This window comes from Phacochoerus africanus, chromosome 5, assembly GCF_016906955.1.
Source record: "Phacochoerus africanus isolate WHEZ1 chromosome 5, ROS_Pafr_v1, whole genome shotgun sequence".
Classification (NCBI taxonomy): domain Eukaryota; kingdom Metazoa; phylum Chordata; class Mammalia; order Artiodactyla; family Suidae; genus Phacochoerus; species Phacochoerus africanus.
Genome location: NC_062548.1, coordinates 32,163,397 through 32,181,110, shown reverse-complemented (window position 1 = coordinate 32,181,110; position 17,714 = coordinate 32,163,397). Strand labels below are relative to the sequence as shown.

Genomic DNA, 17,714 nt, shown 5'->3' with positions numbered 1-17,714 from the left:
TATAAATGTTACTAGAACTGAGATTAAATAAAATTTAAGTACCTTTTAAAACAGTATGCTGAACTTAAATGATCTTTGTTTTTCTTAAAAAAAAAAAACAAACCCATCCTAGTCGGTCATTTATCATGGAAAAATGTACCAATTTACACAAATTCCTAAAAGGGGTTTGAGATGATACATCGCTTGGAAATTTATGGGCCAAAAGGATTTAGCAAAGTTGTTGGATACTTTGGTTAACAGTCTCTTATTCTTTCTAGTTTCAGTGCTACTGAATTCCAAAGTAGGATTCAACTTTGTACTTTATGCCTGCACACCTTGCGATTGCACCTGCCAGACAACGCGCGGAGTCCTCCAGGCCTTCAGAGGGCACAAACGATCGCCTTTTGTTGCGGAGCATGCGCTGTAGATCTCTTTCCTGGAGGCGTGGGCGTGGGATCGGATTGCGCACGCGCGGCGGTGGCGGGGCGGGTACTGGGCTGTCAGGAGTCCGCGGAGGAGGAAGCGGTGGGCAGCGTGCGTTGTAAGGGGCGGGACCGCGAGGCCTGCGGTGGATCTGCCGGGCTATGCGGGGTTGCCGGGGCGTGCGGCCGCCTGGGCCGGTGGTGGTGGCCGCCACCGTGATGGTGCTGCTGAGCGGCGTGGGGCCGGCGCGCGGCTCCGAGGACATCGTGGTGGGCTGCGGGGGCTTCGTCAAGTCGGACGTGGAAATCAACTACTCGCTCATCGAGGTGAGCGCTCGCGCCGTGGCCCGGAGCTCGCTGTGTGACCCGGGGCCAATCGCTTAACCTCTCTGAGCTGCGGTGGCCTCGCCTCTGACGCCAGGCGGTTGCTACCAGCCCCCCATTCTGAGTTCTTTCTTCTTTAGATGCGCCTCTTTCCAAGGTTCTTCACTATCTTCTCTCCTTTCGCGCTAAAGTGTAGGTTCTTATCTTGAGATCCGCTCCGGAGTGGGGGCCGGGGCGGAGCCCTGAAGGTCTGTGCGCGTGGGTTTGAGGGACATTTTTGATGATGATGGTGGTTCATAACTTGTATCACGTCACGCAAAACTAAAGCAGCCTCGAAATCAAGACCCTAGATTCTCAACACCCGAACTCCAGATCCCCAGAATCCAGGCCCCAGATCTCTTAAAACCCAGTCTCAGCAAGACCCAGATCTCCTCGGAGCCCAGACTCCAGATCCCCTAGAACCTATACCCCAGACCCTCAACCCCCCTGGAACCCAGACTCCCTGAGATTCGGATTTCCTGAAACCTATATTCCAGAGCCTAGAGTCTTATCCCCACAACACAGAGTCCCGCCAAAGTTCAAACCCCCTGGGAAGCTTTTAAAGCGCATGGATTCCCATCCCAGAGATCATGACCCAGTAGGTCTCTATCTGCATCTCTGGGCTGAGAAAATGTGTTTTTAATCTCTTTAGTTTCCCCCGTGGGATCTGTTTTTCTCTGAAAATGGAGAGTTGTCAGCTGCCCTCATTTCCTTACTGAGCAGTTACAGAAATCACACTAGAGATTTGTGTCAAAGTCTATTTATTAGGTTGAAAGCTCCATGATTATTAGCCCAGTGGAGTTAGAACCCAGAAATCTTTGTGAAGAGGAGGCGAATAGATGGAGGCAGATGAGAAGGGACCTGAAGGAGGGCTGGCCTCTGTTTCAGGAGGGGCCTGAACCTGGGGCAGAAGAAGGGAATTTGAGAAAGAAAAAAGGAAGAGGCCGGGAGATGCCCAAGAGAAGGGAGTGGGGTTTAAGACCTCAGAGGCCCACTCTCTGAAAGCACATTGAGCTGCCCCGGTGCTGTGGGGAAGGGTTGGACCAGTGTGTTCTACCAAGCAGGTGACTGAGGGCTGGGGGAGGGGTAGGAAGTAGATCCCACACCCCTCTAGCTCTTTGACTTGGCCTTGCCCCCACCCATTTTTTTGTTCCTATACCATGGTGTTGGGAGAGAGGCAGCAGAATCTGCATCATATATTTCCCAAAGAAGTTAGTCATCACCTTCAAGCCCTTTCTATCTGTGGCTTCTCTACTGTTTTTGGTCTTAAGAAGTCAGGTGTTTAATGAGTCTACCCACTGGCAGTGGCAGGGCTCCCGGATGCCCAATGCCACGTCCTGGATTGTGGGCATAGGGTATTTCAGAAGCTGCCTAGAAAGGTTTTGCAACTTGTAGTTTCCTGGGGCACAGGAGGAAAGTGAAGTCAGCTGGGGTACTCCCAGCCCAAACACTAGTAGTGACCTTGAGAGCAGAAGGCAGGTTTTGTGACCTAGTAGGACATGTGTTCCTTGAGCCCTAGGGCTGCCTGTCCAGATGGTCTGGAACACTCATAATTCTTTTTCTTTTTTTTTAGGGCTCCACCTGTGGCATATGGAAGTTCCCAGGCTAGGGGTAAAATCGGAGCTGTGGCTGCCAGCCTACACCACAGCCACAGCAACTTGGGATCTGAGCCGCATCTTCGACCTACATCATAGCTCACAGCAACACCAGATCCTTAACCCACTGAATGAGGTCAGGGATCCAACCCACGTCCTCCAGGATACTCGTTGGATTTGTTACGTCTGAGCCACAATGGGAACTCCCACTCATTCGTTCTTAATTTCTGATTATGAACTCAGACTGTGCACATATGTGATATATGTTGCCATCCTGGGTCCTGATCTGTGCGTTATGAAAGCAGTGCACATTAGGTATTTCTTGATTGTATTTTCTGTGGTGCAGTGACACTTGATTTTTTTTCTTCTCCAGCTTGCTTCCCTTCTGGGTGTTTTTCCTTCACGTTTGTTTAGTCAGTAACTGAGCGAGCCCCTGCCTGTGCATATGCCCGGTGGGGGTACAGCATGTCGGTGAACAGAGGCAGACAGAAATCCCTAAAAAAGAAAAACTATATTCATTGCTGATACTTTAATAGTCAGGAGATTTCACATTAAAAACCGCCTCTCTGGTTTCTTCGGCAAACCAGCTGATCTTTGGGGTTGCAAGACTTGGTTTGGCTAAAGTAGCAATCTGTCTAAAATTGCTACTCAAGAAAAATGCACGCTGACGGTACTTCCCTGGCCCTTCTGACCAGGGCGATCTTCAATCTCTGCTTTAAGTGCATGCACCTGAATATCTCTAAGGCTTGTGAGTGAATATTTATTCACTGCCTGCGCTAAATAAGACACTGGCCCAGGCACCATGGAGCCATGGTCACTGCCTACAGGGAGCCTGCAATCTACGCGTAATTTCCCTCCGTTTTTTTTCCTAAGTGTGGGCATTGTGAGTTTGCTGCTTTATACATTTTCTTAGCTGGTGTGACCTGATTCTGTGATTTCTCTGTTATAGTTATAGATTATTAACATGAAAAGTTTCCAGGGAGTTCCCTGGTAGCCTAGTGGTTAAGGATCTGATGTTGTCACTGCAGTGGCTCAGGTTGCTCCTGTGGCACAAGTTCAGTCCCTGGCCTGGGAACTTCCTTCTACTGCCCCAAAAAAAGTTACTCCAAGTATTGGGACTCTTTGGGGGTTAATACAGATCCCTGGCCTTCACCCCGGACCTTGTTTAGAAACAGAAATGGGACTCGGGATTGGTATTTTTAACAGGCCCCTTACTAACAGCAAAATCTGAAAATTTAAGACTCAGAAACAACATAGAGACAGCCACTAAAATAAACTGAAAAGCATTGAAAAATATGACTTTGGACCCATTGTGGCACAGCAGAAATGAACCCGACTAGTGTCCATGAAGACACAGGTTCGATCTCTGGCCTCGCCCAGTGAGTTAAGGATCTGGCGTTGCTGTGAGCTGTGGTGTAGGTCACAGATGCAGCTTGGATCTGCTGTTGCTGTGGCTGTGGTGTAGGCTGGCAGCTGTAGCTCTGATTCGACCCCTAGCCTGGAACTTCCATGTGCCGCGGGTGCAGCCCTAAAAAGCAAAAAAAAAAAAAAAGAAAAGAAAAGATAAACCTGACTTTTGGGGGTAGTTTCTAAACAGAAAATATCAGATCGCATAATTCTGGGGATACCTTGTCTTATTTCCCTCTGTCAGTAAGGCCCAGTGTTAACAGCTTCATTTGCTAGGTCCTCTGCAGAGGCATTTTGACTGGAGGCCTTCAGGTGCCTTGTGTGTGCTCATGCCCAACGGTGACATCATGACTTCTCTTTCCTTCCTTTCTAGATAAAGCTGTACACCAAGCACGGGACTTTGAAATACCAGACAGACTGTGCCCCTAACAATGGTTACTTTATGATCCCCTTGTATGATAAGGTAAGCGTAGGGAGGGCTTTAGTCTTTTATGATGGGAGCTGGTCTCTGTGACCTGCCGGGCTGTGTTGACTGCTCACGTGTGTGCGCTTCCCCACGTGAGCAGGTTCCCCTCTCTTCTGTCGATTGTAAGTGGAAGATGGCAGTTCTGGCCACATTCTAGGGGAGGCAGTGTATGAACTGGTTTGATCTAATACAGGGAGTCTCAATGTCTTAAAGAGACCGTTTTGGTTGTTACAACGGGGAGGCAGGGAGAGGGCTCCGGTGAGCAGAGGCCAGGAAGGGAGCTACACATCCTATCATGCTGCACGGGACAGGCCAGTGGCAGCAGTGCCGAGGCTGAGAACAGATTTAACAGAACCCTTGACTTGCAAGCAGCTTAAATATTGGTAAAAAGAATGATACAAGGAGTTCCTGTTGTGGCTTCGTGGGTTAAGAATTCTACATAGAGTCCATGAGCATGCAGGTTTAATCCCTGGCCTTGCTCAGGGGGTTAAGGATCCGGCATTACTGCACACTGAAGCTCAGGTCACAGATGCAGCTCGGATCCAGCATTGTTGTAGCTGTGGCGTATAGTCTGGCAGCTGCAGCTCCAATTCATCCCCTAGCCTGGGAACTTCCATGTGCTGCAGCTGTAAGAAGAAAAAAATTAAAATTTAAAACATTTAAAAAGAAAAGAATGATATGAGTAATATGTGAATGTATGAGCTTTGTGGGGGGAAAAAAATCAAAGTTTTTAGAAGTATATGAAGAATTTTATCTTTTATCCCCCACACCTCCTTCCCTATGTAGCGATAACCTTTGATAAAAGTTTCAGTGTATTCCGGCAGATGGCTTTCTCTATATTTAGGGCTGTACAGATATCCATGAACATACATGTGTGTACACACATACGCATACACACACAAATACATGTGCACGTAGATGGGCATCTGTATCTGTGCTCCTACCTCCCATTCTCCTCACATTTCAACATTTTATTTGGAAATGTAGACTCCCAAGAAGTTGCCAAAGTAGTTAATACATGACATGGTTTTGCTTTTGATTTAAAAAATACAAGGGGGTTCCAATCGTGGTGCAGTAGAAACGACTCTGACTCGAAGCCACGAGGAGCGGGTTTGATCCCTGACCTCTCTCAGTGGGTTAAGGATCTGGTGTTGCCGTGAGCTGTGGTGTAGGTTGCAGATGCAGCTCTGATCCCGAGTTGCTGTGGCTGTGGTGGAGGCCGGCAGCTGTACATCTGATTCGATTCCTAGCCTGGGAACCTCCATATGCTGCGAGTGTGGCCCAAAAAAGCAAAAACAAATGAACAAATAAAACAAAAACAAAACCAAAAAAACAAATGGACCGAAACACTAGGCATTGTCTGCACTGTGATTTTTTTTTCCCCTACATTGGTGTCTTGGCACACTCTCCAAATGTGTGGATCTTCTGCTTTCCTTTTAGTGGCTGCACGCATGTCAGAGGCAGGCCCAACTAATTTATTCCCAATTTCTCTATGGACACAAAGGCTTTTCCCAGTTTTTAAAATTATTATTACTAAGAACACAGCAGTAACTATTCTCGAACTTACATCTTTCCATCTCACCTCTTTATGCAGAAAACATAAGATGGATTTCTAGAGGTAGACTGATTGGTATTGGTATTGAAATCTGTTTTTTTTTTTTTTTTAACTATTAAAACATTCTCAGGGAGCCCTTTGTTCAAGGGTATATGAGTAAAATCTATTTTTAGGAAATGACAGTAGTACCTGAAGATACATGCTGACCCTGGCAACCATAGGCATATGAGGGGTTAACAGGAGACTGGATTAATTGATTGACTGAGAGCAAAAGACAGTGAGTGGCCAAATAGCGTGTCTTTGTATCTCTCTGATGGGTGAAACGGGAGCATCTGGAGGTGAGCTCGCCACACCTGGAGGGAATCAAGAGCCCATTACATTTTCTTAAAGCACAAAGTTTACGCTTGGAATTCCATTTCAGGTGTGAATAGTCTAGGTTACATGAGAGCCCTAAACTAGATTAAACTAGTTGAAGTGTCCTCAGTTCTTAATCCTTGACATAGATTTTTTTTTTTCCCCTTGTAGGGAGATTTCATTCTGAAGATCGAGCCTCCCCTAGGGTGGAGTTTTGGTAAGTTAACAAATAAACGAGGTATGTTCTGTGAAGGATTAGGGTATATGCTGAATATTAATTTAACTCGACAGAGTGCATAGACGGATAAAACATTAAAGATTTATTTCTAGTGTGGAAGAGGGTTTTTTTTTTTTTTTTTAAACCCCCTTTGTTACTTTAGAGGAGATGGGATTTACCTTAGACCCACCTTAAGGTTTTCCACCTTATTTCTTAAAATAGGCATCTTTTCCTATACCTCTCAGAAAACTCTGCTCTTTCGGTTTCATTCATTAAGCGCCAGCAGAACTTGATGAATACAGAGATCGGGAGCAGGGACTTTGTTCCTGTCCCAGGATGGCTTTTTTTCTTAGCTCTCTGAATTTTTGTTTCTTTCAGAAAATTTTTTAGTGAATTAATAGCAAGATTACAGATTGTGAGATTTGAGATAAAAATCCAGATCTGCTTCGCTCTTTTTTTTTTTTTTCCATTGGCCGCACCCGTGGCATATGGAGGTTCCCTGGGCCAGGGATGGAATCCGAGCCTCAGCTGTGACCTATGCCACAGCTGCAGCAATGCCGGATCCTTAACCCACTGAACGAGGCCAGGGATCGAACTTACATCCTCATGGATACTAGTTGAATTTGTTACTGCTGAGCCACAACAGGAACACCTCTTCCTAATCTTTTATTTTATTTTATTTTAGGCCCACACCCATGGCATATGGAAGTTCCCAGGCTAGGGGTCGAATCAGAGCTACAGCTGCCAGCCTACACCACAGCCACAGCAACGAGGGATCCGAGCCACATCTTCGACCTACACCACAGCTCACTGCAACACTGGATCCTTAACCCACTGAGCGAGGCCAGGGATCAAACCCGCATCCACATGAATCTAGTTGGGTTTGTTAACCACTGAGCCACACGCCCTTCCTAACCTTTTAAAAGCTCAACTTTATCTCCTATTATGAACTTTTCGGGTTTTTTTTAAAACTTAAATTAGTTGCTATTATTGAAAAATCAGGACATGGCACATAAAATCCCGATTTCCAGTTTTTCTTGAGCTTGGACAGCACTGGGTCATGGGGCAGCAGTTGGCAGAAGCTGAGTAGCAATGACCCCTTTTTCCATTTGCCACAGTCCCCATCTGGCCCATGTGCTGACTCCTAACCCGTCTGTTTGCTATAGATGTTGGAGTTTATGATCCTGGCATTATGAGGCTGAACTCATGGACTTGGTTAGGAAATGGATATGGAGCCAGACTTTTGGGGTCGGGCTTGAGCTCTGTCCCTCACGAGCTCTGTGATTTTTAGGAGATCCTTTAACCTTTCTGTGCCTCAGTTCACCCCTCAATTAGCTGCAGATGTGTTACTACCTACCTCTGAGATCACCATGAGGATGAAATGCCCTTAGCTCAGTGCCTGGTCTGTGGCGAGTGTTCAGTAGCTGAACTCTTTGGTCCTAACTGAATCTTCCATGGGGGCTCAGGTACAACTCGGCTGCAAGACTGTTATAAAAGTGTATCTTGGGAATTCCCATTGGCTTCCACAGCGGAAGCTAATCAGACTAGTATCCATGAGGATGCAGGTTTGATCCCTGGCCTCACTCAATGGGTTAAGGATCCAGCATTTCCATGAGCTGTGGTATAGGTCACAGATGCAGCTCGAATCCTGAGTGGCTGTGGCCATGGAGTAGGCTGGCAGTGGTAGCTCCAATTTGATATGGAAACTTCCATATGCTATCTTACTCTAAACCCTGTTCCCTCCGGGGAGGGAAGCAGATGTCCAGAGGGTCAGGGTGGGAGGGAGACTTTTCCCTTCATACTTCCTTGGGCCTTCGGATCCAGAGCCATGTGAGTGGCTCAGAAATGAATCAAATGAGAGTTAACCAGTAAAATGTCTTTTAGCAGGACGCTTTCATCTTAGAACAAGAGCAGCCAGAACTCTGCTTGCTCTAACGTCCTGTACCCCGTTCCCTCCCTCTTTCACGGCCCAGAGCCGACCACCGTGGAGCTCTACGTGGATGGCGTCAGCGACATCTGCACGAAGGGCGGGGACATCAACTTCGTGTTCACGGGCTTCTCAGTGAACGGAAAGGTTGGGCATTTGTCATGTCTGCTCTGTGCTGTGTACCGAGTCTTCTCTTACCTGTGAAAAAGCAAAACTTTTTAATGTGGGGGCTTGAAGCCCACAGATCAGCTTCAGGAGGGTGTGGAAGCTTGATGGAATTATGTGAAAAGGTAGTGGGTGTTTTGGGGGGTCAGGTTTAGGTTGCGGGTCACCCCCCCGTCCGAGTGTAAATTCCAGGATGGCCTTTTAGAGAGAGGGTCTCAGGAGTTTTCCACTCCCTGCGTCCAGCACCGTGGTTGACACGTGCCTGTTTCCTTGCCTGCCCTTTCTTCACAGGGGTTTTGTTCTCCTGTCCATTTCCCCTGAGAGTGAGGGCCCTTGGTCCTGGCTTTCTGTGTGGGTTTCTTGGGAGAGGTGGGGATCATGGGTATTATTCTTCCTCAGTGGTTTGTAAAATAATCGTGCATCTTGCATTGATGGTGTCTTAGAGTCAGTGAAACAACCTGTCATTTCACTGCTGCTGTTCCCTGTCCTTGTCCCCAAGCCGCCCCAGGAAGGGTATCCGTGATCTCTGCCGTCTCTTCCAAGGACCCTTGACCCCAGGAAGGTTACGGGCCCCATGCGGGGAACAGGTGCAGGATGGATGGTGTGGTTGGGAGGAGAACCTTGCTGCTCAGCGACCGCTCACCTCCTCCTCCTTCTCATGCCAGGTTCTCAGCAAGGGGCAGCCCCTGGGGCCCGCAGGGGTTCAGGTGTCCCTGAGAAGCACAGGCACCGATGCGAAGATCCAGTCCACCGTCACGCAGCCTGGTGGAAAGTGAGTCACGCGTGAGCCACCCTGCCCTGCACCCAGAGCCAGGCTGTGATGCGAGGCGGGGGGAGCTTTGGATTTAGGGAGACATGGGTTCACATTCCGAGTCAGCCCCTTAACTTCATACAGGTTCCCGCCCCTCTGGGCCTCAAATTCTTCATCTGTAGCATGGAGGTCATTTGACCCATGACTTCTAGCCTTGATGGGATGATTAAACGTGAGATAAATAAAGCACTGGCTACAGGTCCCGCCACACAGCAGGCCTTCGTTTCATGGCTGGGCCTGGCTCTGGAGCCCAACAGCCTGGGTTTGATTCTCATTGCCCCATTTGCTAGCTGTCTGCCCCGGGGCAAACTACTTACCATCTCTGTGCCTTGGTTTCCTCGTTTATAAATGATGATAATCATGGAATCTAAGGCTATTGAGAAGATGACACTATAATATTGTTTCAAATTGTCTGGCATCGACTATGTGCTGAATAACTTAGCTCAATACAGATTAGCTCAGTTATGCTTTTTCAAAATAATTTCATCACTGGCGTCACAGTCATTTTGCAGTTGGAGCCGATGACTGATTAACCTTGTGGAGTCACATTTAAAGTATTTATTTAATGGATTTATATCGTTGAGTTGTCCATGTTAATAGAGGTGCCGAGATTAATATCACAATAGTTCCAACGGATTATTTTGAAAGGCGGCAAATCACTGCTGACTGCATCGCTGCAGAAATCTGACCAGACTGCAGAACAGAAGTTCGTAGTGAGTCTGTCAGTGTGTCATCCAGGTTGTGAGTGATGGTCGTTGACATGATTTTCCACTTTTGCAAAGTACTGATGGATGCCTTCCCGCCTCCACCCCTGGTCTGCAGAGGAACGTGGAGCTTGCATTTTCCCTAGTCCCTCCGTCGTTTGCTGCGGACCTTGCTGGGAAGAGCGACTTGAACTTTTCCGAATCTCTCTTCTGTGTGCTAACTCGTAACCCGCAGAGCTGGAATGATGTGAACAGGAAGTAGAGGCTGACTCTTATTTAGAGCAAAACCCAGTGGCGGCACCCACTCTGTTGCAGCAGCGGTTTCCAAGCCCTGTCCGGTTATGACCGGCAGTGTTTGATGTGATAAAATGCCACCCCCGAAGAAGAAATTGAGAGTTTGAGAGTTCATGTCACAGGAACCGGCCCCCTCCTGCCGGGATCCTGGAGGGAGCGTTTCCTACCTCAGCGCTTCCCACTCTGGTCTCGGTTTGCCCCTCAGCTCTCAGAATCGTCTTCACAGCCTTCTGGTTTCATCATCGTTTTGCGCAAGAGCCCAGATTGGCTTTATTTGTTTCTGATAAGAGATCTTAATAAACTCTTTGGGATAGGAGTCAAGCTTGTCCCCATTTGCCCTCCCCAGCCCTTCCCGTCAGCCTCGCCTGTCTCAGCCCGTCGGGTCCATCCGCTGTTCTTTTTCTTTTCTTTCTTTTTTTTTTTTAGGGCCACACTCAACGGCATATGGAAGTTCCCAGGCTAGGGGTGGAATTGGAGCTGCAGCCACCAGCCTGTACCACAGCCACAGAGCAACAGATCAGAGCCGCGTCTGTGACCTCCACCACTGCTCACAGCAACGCCAGATCTTTAATCCACTGAACGGAGGCCAGGGATCGATCCTGAGTCCTCATGGGTTTGTTACTGCTGAGCTGTGACACGAACTCCTGCATCCGCTGTTCTTTACCTCCCTTCCCACTTCCCCTCCTCGGACACGTCCCTTCTCCTGGCCTGTTCATGCCTCTCCCTCTGTCAGCACAGACTTGAATATTCTGTGACTGTGACCGATCCCTCCCAGACCACAGGGGCTGGTTTTTAGGCCAGAAATCCCTGGGCTCGAGGGAGGCATCAGCCTTCCTTCCTGTCAGCACGTGGAACCCTCTCCTTGCACACAGCCAGTGCCCAATAAGTGCTCTCTGATGAGGATTTGTACAGCAAAGGGTTGAATTGCGCTAAGGGCCAGTGTGTGATAATTCAGAGATTATCTCCTTGTGCTTCCTGTCCTAAAATTAGAGCTACTCGGGTTGTTCGGAGAAAGTGAAGTGGTATTTTGTATTTCTTAGGTTTGCATTTTTTAAAGTTCTTCCCGGAGATTATGAAATCCTTGCAACTCATCCAACCTGGGCTTTGAAAGAGGTAAGTATTTTTTTTTTTTTCAATTCCGTGCATTACATGAGTTTATGTTCTTTCCTAGAAGTAGATGGAAAGATAATAACGGTGTTGCTGATGAATCTGAGGGTACTTTTGGGAGGGGGGTTGTGCCCGAGGCATGTGGAAGTTCCTGGGCCAGGGATTGAACCTGTACAATTGAACCTGCAGTGACCCAGGCCACTGTGGTGACAACCCTGGATCCTTACCCAGCTGTGCCACAGGGGAACTCCAGTTTTTACACAGTGAAACTCCTTCACCAGAGCAGCTGTTGCTTATGTCGGTTTCAGTTTTAGGTGACAATATTGTCTTCCTGCTGTGAACTAGGTCTGTTATTAACGCTAGCTATTTTAAGCTAAATCAACACCAGAAGGACCTGAGGAGATGATTTTCTTGTTCTTTTTTCAGTCTGTAACAACAGTCTATAAATATACTTAACAGTCTAGAAACCCGTGTACATGTGCCCAAGGAGAATGCGTAAGAATGTCTATTTCATTTGTAATTGCGGGGTATTTGTAAACAACCCAAGTAAGTGTCTGTTAAGAGCAGAATGGATTGTGGTTTCATCACACAATAGAATTCTGTACATCAGCAATAATGAATGAACCAGAGCTATACAGGTCAACATGACTCTACTTAAAAACATAAAGTCGAAGGAAAAAGGCACGTTGTTGAAGGATAAGGAAATAAGATACCATTTATATAGCGATTGAAAACCCTTATGATAATACCCCTACAGTACACGTGCCTCTAGAAGACATGCATGAGAACAGCAGCCAGCAGATTCATGATGATACTGAGGTCTGTAGGGGGAGGGAGGACTGGGGGGGGTCTGTAAGGGTCTAGAATTGTGTTTCTTCTCTTTTATTTAGCTGGTTGGTGCCTGTAGAGATGTTCTTTAGTGTAATATATCCTTATATCTTTTTGTTTGACTGAAATAGTTTATACGAAATGATCAAAAAGGGAAGAGATATACTGGGGTTCTGTAATAACTGAAGAAGCAAATGGAAATAAGACTTAAAAAGGACATTTTGACCTGTTTTTATATGAGTTTTGAGGCTGTATCTCATTCTTGCTAGAGCATCAGAATCAGTATTTCAGTTTTCACTCTTTCAGTTTTATGCACTTAAAATTGGTAATACAGTTTTCACTTAGATGTGTCTGTATACTGTTTCTGATCTGGTTTTCAAGATTTTTCTCTTCCGGGGCCATGTTTAAAAATGTTTCATTTGGGAGGAGTTCCCACCGTGGCTCAGTGGTTAACGAGTCCGACTAGGAACCATGAGGTTGCGGGTTCAATCCCTGGCCTTGCTCCATGGGTTAAGGATCCAGCATTGCTGTGAGCTGTGGTGTAGGTCACAGATGCAGCTAGGATCCTGAGTTGCTGTGGCTGTGGCATAGGCCAGCGGCTACAGCTCCGATTCGACCCCTAGCCTGGGAACCTCCATGTGCGGCAGGAAGTGGCCCTAGAAAAGGCAAAAAGATAACAACAACAAAAGTTTCATTTAGGGTGTTCCCTTGTGTTCTACTGGTTAGGATTGGCACTTTTGACTGCCATGGGTCTGTGTTCAGTCCCTGGTCTGGGAACTGGGAGCCTGCTTCAAACTGTTGCATACCATGGTCAAAAATGAAAGAAAAAAAAAGTTTCATTTAAAATTCAATAGCTTAGGAGTTCCCATTGTGGCACAGCGGAAATGAATCCAACTAGGAACCATGAGGTTGCAAGTTTGATCCCTGGCCTCGCTCAGTGTGTTAGGGATCCAGCGTTGCCGTGAGCTGTGGTGTAGGTCACAGATGTGGCTTGGATCCCTTGTTGCTGTGGCTGTGGTGTAGGCAACAGCTGGAGCTCTGATTGGATCCCTAGCCTGGGAACTTCCATATGCAATGGGTGCAGCCCTAAGAAAAAGCCAAAAAAAAAAAAATCAATAGTTTGTACATGATAATCTTTTTTCTTTTTATGGCTTCACCTACAGCATATGGAAGTTTCCATGCTAGGGGTTTTAATTGAAACTGCAGCCGTCAGCCTATGCCATAGCCACAGCAACACTAGATCCAAGCCATGTCTGTGGCCTACACCACAGCTTGTGGCAACATTGGATCCTTAACCCACTGAGTGAGGCCAGGGATCAAACCTTCATCCTCATGGATACTAGATGGGTTCTTAACCTCCTGTGCCATGATGGGAACGCCCTTACACATTGTAAATTGAAAACGTTTTAAGGTTCGTATTGTTTGTTAACTGGGTACATATAGGAATTTGAGTTTATTCATGTAAAATTGTGCGTTAAAGTAAAGGAGGCTGTTAAAAGGGTCGTGGTTGTCCTTTGGGGGGGCAGTGACTGGAAATGAACATGAACGGGGCTTCTGTGTGCTGGTCCTGTTCTGTGTCTGGGTGCTGCATGTGTGGTGTGTTTGGAACAGTCACGCCTGGACACCGAGACTGCATTCTTCTCCATGTGGATTGTACTTTAACAAAGAGTTTAAAACTAGGTAATACATACCGTGAAACATGGGGAAAAATACAGCATGTTCTTTAAAAAAAAAATTGGAGGAGTTCCCTTCGTGGCTCAGCAGCTAATGAACCTGACTAGGATCCATGAGAATGCAGGTTCTATCCCTGGCCTTGCTCAGTGGGTTAAGGGTCTGGTGTTGCCATGAGCTGTGGTGTAGGTCGCAGATATGGCTTGGATCCTGTGTGCTGTGTTATAGACCAGCAGCTGTAGCTCCGATTCGACCCCTAACGTGGAAACTTCCATATGCTGTGGGTGTGGCCCTAAAAAAAAAGCAAAAAAAAAAAAGGGACAAACGGAAGAGCGTGAAGTGGAAATGGAAGACGTGGAAGGTGGAAAAGAAGTACAATGTCACCATCTAGAGAAAATCACCCTCATCTCCGTTGGCCACATTTCCCTCCACTTCATGGTGTACATAAAAAGGAGTTGTAATTGTACTACACCTGCAGTTTTCTATGTTGCTTCCCTCCTCGTTAGTGTTTTAGCATCAGCTTGTCCTCGTGGTGTTAAATGAGTCACGAGCGTTCATTCTCTTGAAGGTTAAAACCTTCTTTTCCAGGCGAGCACCACCGTGCGCGTGACCAACTCCAATGCCAACGCCGCCGGGCCCCTTGTCGTCGCTGGCTACAACGTGTCTGGCTCTGTCCGCAGTGACGGGGAGCCCATGAAAGGGGTGAAGTTTCTTCTCTTCTCGTCTTCAGTAAGCAAAGAGGTAAGCAAGGAAGAGTGAGCAGCAAGAGTGATTGTGGCCGGGGGCTGGGGGATCACAGGCTACGAGTCACAGTTTAAGACGCAGGTCCACACAGAGAGCAGACTTGTGGTTGCCGAGGGGGGCGGGGGCCGGGGGTGGGGGGGGGGACTGGGAGTTTGGGGTTAGTAGATGCAAACTATGACATTTAGAATGAATAAGTGAGGAGGCCCTGCCGTGTAGCACAGGGAATTATATCCAATCTCTTGGGATAGACCACGATGGAAGATAATAGAATGTATAATTTTGCTGTGCAGCAGCAATTAGCATAACGTTGTAAATCAACTCTATTTTAATAAAAAATAAAATAGGAAAAAAGAAAGATACAGATCAAGGTTGATTTATAGACTCAGCATTTAAGAATCTTGTGTCTCCCTGTTGACTCACAAGAAATTGAATGTCTACACTGGGAGGCAGTGGAATTTGGTGGCGAATTGCACAGGCTTTGAAATCAAACAGACTCAGGATCAGACAAATCCCAGCTCTGCCTCTGACCAACTGCATGAATTTGGGCTCCTCCAGCTTCTTTCCTGGAGAATGGTGACCCGCTGGAGGGGAGGACAGTCAGGTGTTTTTTTTTTCCCCAAGAAGACTGTGCCATTTTTAACTTTTTAACCTGAATGTAAAGATTTTATCTCTGCTAGGTCCTAGGTTTCAGACATACACATTTTGTGAAATAAAACTTACACATTTTTTTATCATGTGTCTTTTTGATGATAATCAGAACGTGTAAATGGAAAAGCAAGTCATTTTAGCTTTTTCCTCCTGACCTAGGATGTCCTGGGCTGCAACATCTCCCCTGTACCCGGGTTCCAACCCCAAGATGAGAGTCTGGTGTATTTGTGCCACGTGGTCTCCAAGGAAGATGGTTCCTTTTCTTTCTACTCCTTGCCAAGTGGGGGCTACACTGTGGTGAGTGAAGCAGACTTCTGTTTATGTTTGGGACTCTTGTGACATAGGAAGAGTCAGTGCCATTTGGGTATCAAGAGACTGGATGGTTGGTCTGCAGTTCCAAGAGCATTTTATTTAGCAGTTATGTAAGATGGGAGTCTGTCCCCTCAGTGACAGCTGCAAAAAGTGCAAGCCTTTCTCTCTCTCTTTTTTTTTTCTGCTTTTTAGGGTTGCACATGCAGCATGTGGACGTTCCCAGGCTAGGGGTCAAATTGGAGCTGCAGCTGCTGGCCTACACCACAGATCTGAGCCGCTTCTGCAACCTACACCACAGCTCATGGCAATGCTGGATCCTTAACCCACTGAGCAAGGTCAGGGATCGAACCCACATCCTCATGGATACCGGTCAGATTCGTTACCACTGAGCCATAACGGGAGCTCCCAAACCTTTCTCTTTTAAATCTGGACGAGTTATGATTAATAGTATCTCTTTGCCTGCTTTGAACCCCTGGTCCTTTGTGGGCTGGTGGATGGAATGTTGATATTGATGGCTGAATCATGTTATTGGCTCTTGGTAATTAACAGACTCTTCCTTGCAGATTCCGTTCTATAGAGGGGAGAGGATTACATTTGACGTTGCTCCTTCCAGACTTGACTTTACAGTGGAGCATGACAGCCTGAAAATAGAGGTAAGACCTCCCTGCCTTCTGGAGGGATAGGTATTGGAGTGCCCATCCCTGGGCACAGGTGTTGCAAATGTGTTCAAAAAAACAAACAACAAAAAAGACAACCCAATATTTATCTGGAAGTGTTGTTGGAAAAAAACCCAGAATCTTGTGTTCTCTTCCACTTGATTCTGAGATCCACTAGGTCCTTCTCCTCTTTCACATAATGTCTTTATCTTAGAGAATTAGAGCCCTAGTTAGATCTACTTCATTCAATGAAATAGATTTACTAAGTGTCCGTGACTTGTATTTCAGGTGGAGGGGAAGATAGCAGTGACTAAAAGAGGCAAAACTTCCTTTTTTTGTGGAATTCATGTTCTAATGGCAGAAAGAGACAATGCACTTAGAAATAAGTAAATTAGAATGTATATTAGAAGGTGTTACGTTCTTTAGAAACGTAAAGCAAGAAACGAGATTATACGGTTTCAAGGTTAAGATAGGGCTTGAGGTCTTACAGGTTGTTCTTGGAAAGTCCTCACAGTGAGGGTGACATTTGAGTAACAACCTGAAGGAGACGAGGCAGTGGACTGCACTTCTGTGGGTGGGAAGAGGGTTTAACACAGGGAATGGCAAGTGCAAAGGTCCTGAGGCAGGAGTGCGCCTAGAAGGTTTGGGGGACCCCAAAGCAGGCAGGGAAGCTGGAGGGAGGGAGGGAGGAAGAGGAGAGAGGATGAGTGAGCTGATGGGGAAGATTGTGCAGGGCCATTGTGGATGGCATCTGGAGCCCCTGAAAGGTTCTGCAGAAGGGAAGCTTGCTCCCTCTTGTTGCCACATTGAGAAGAGTCTGCAGGGGTCAGGGTGGATGCGAGGGGCCAGTTAAGAGTGGTGGCAGTGGACTAGGTGAGAGCTGACAGAGCTTGGACCATGGTATGATGATAGATGAAGTGATGGGTGGGGTGACAGGTGGCCTGATGCATTCCCTAGACCCTAAAATAGATGGTGTGTTTCTCATTGCATTTCTGTTCTTTAATTACAGACGTAGAAAATGGTTACTTGTAGGAAATTTGCTAGATAGAGAAAATCCCAGAAGGAAAGAGCAGTCTTTCATAAATGGACCGCCCAGTGTTAGAGTTATTGAAAAAATTAGTTTTTAATCGTTTTCTTTTAATGTTACATTAGAAAGAACTGCATTAAAGTAGCTTACACTGGTGGGAGCCAGCTGTTAGGTCCCATGCTCAGTGGGGTTCTGACTGCCTTCTAAGAAAGCATTTGACTGTTCCAGTGTCGGCTGGAGCCAGGGGTAGAAGGGTGAAGGTCAAGTCCTTGATGCTTCAAGGGACTTGCAGAGAAGGATGGGGGCAGGTGAGTGGGGAACGACATTCCCTGATCACGACCAAGTACAAGGTTTTAAACAGACTCGAGTGGCATTTCAGGGAGCAGCCTGTAGCTATACGAGATCAGGATCCATGGAGTCTTTTTCCCTATGGTATTCCTAACACGTGATTTAATGCCGGGC

The 17,714-nt window shown here is 46.9% G+C and overlaps 1 protein-coding gene across 1 annotated transcript in view; it reads left to right on the top strand.

Moving 5' to 3' along the window:
* Positions 1-425: 425 nt before the first annotated feature.
* Positions 426-17,714, top strand: part of LOC125127431 (nodal modulator 1) — a 60,128-nt gene continuing 42,839 nt past the window's right edge. Inside the window, exons 1-9 of the mRNA XM_047780425.1 lie at positions 426-728; positions 4,140-4,229; positions 6,313-6,358; positions 8,332-8,432; positions 9,116-9,222; positions 11,300-11,372; positions 14,454-14,606; positions 15,417-15,554; positions 16,133-16,222. Coding sequence (XP_047636381.1) covers positions 564-728; positions 4,140-4,229; positions 6,313-6,358; positions 8,332-8,432; positions 9,116-9,222; positions 11,300-11,372; positions 14,454-14,606; positions 15,417-15,554; positions 16,133-16,222 — 963 coding nt within the window. The 5' untranslated portion in view covers positions 426-563. The remainder of the gene's footprint in view (positions 729-4,139; positions 4,230-6,312; positions 6,359-8,331; positions 8,433-9,115; positions 9,223-11,299; positions 11,373-14,453; positions 14,607-15,416; positions 15,555-16,132; positions 16,223-17,714) is intronic.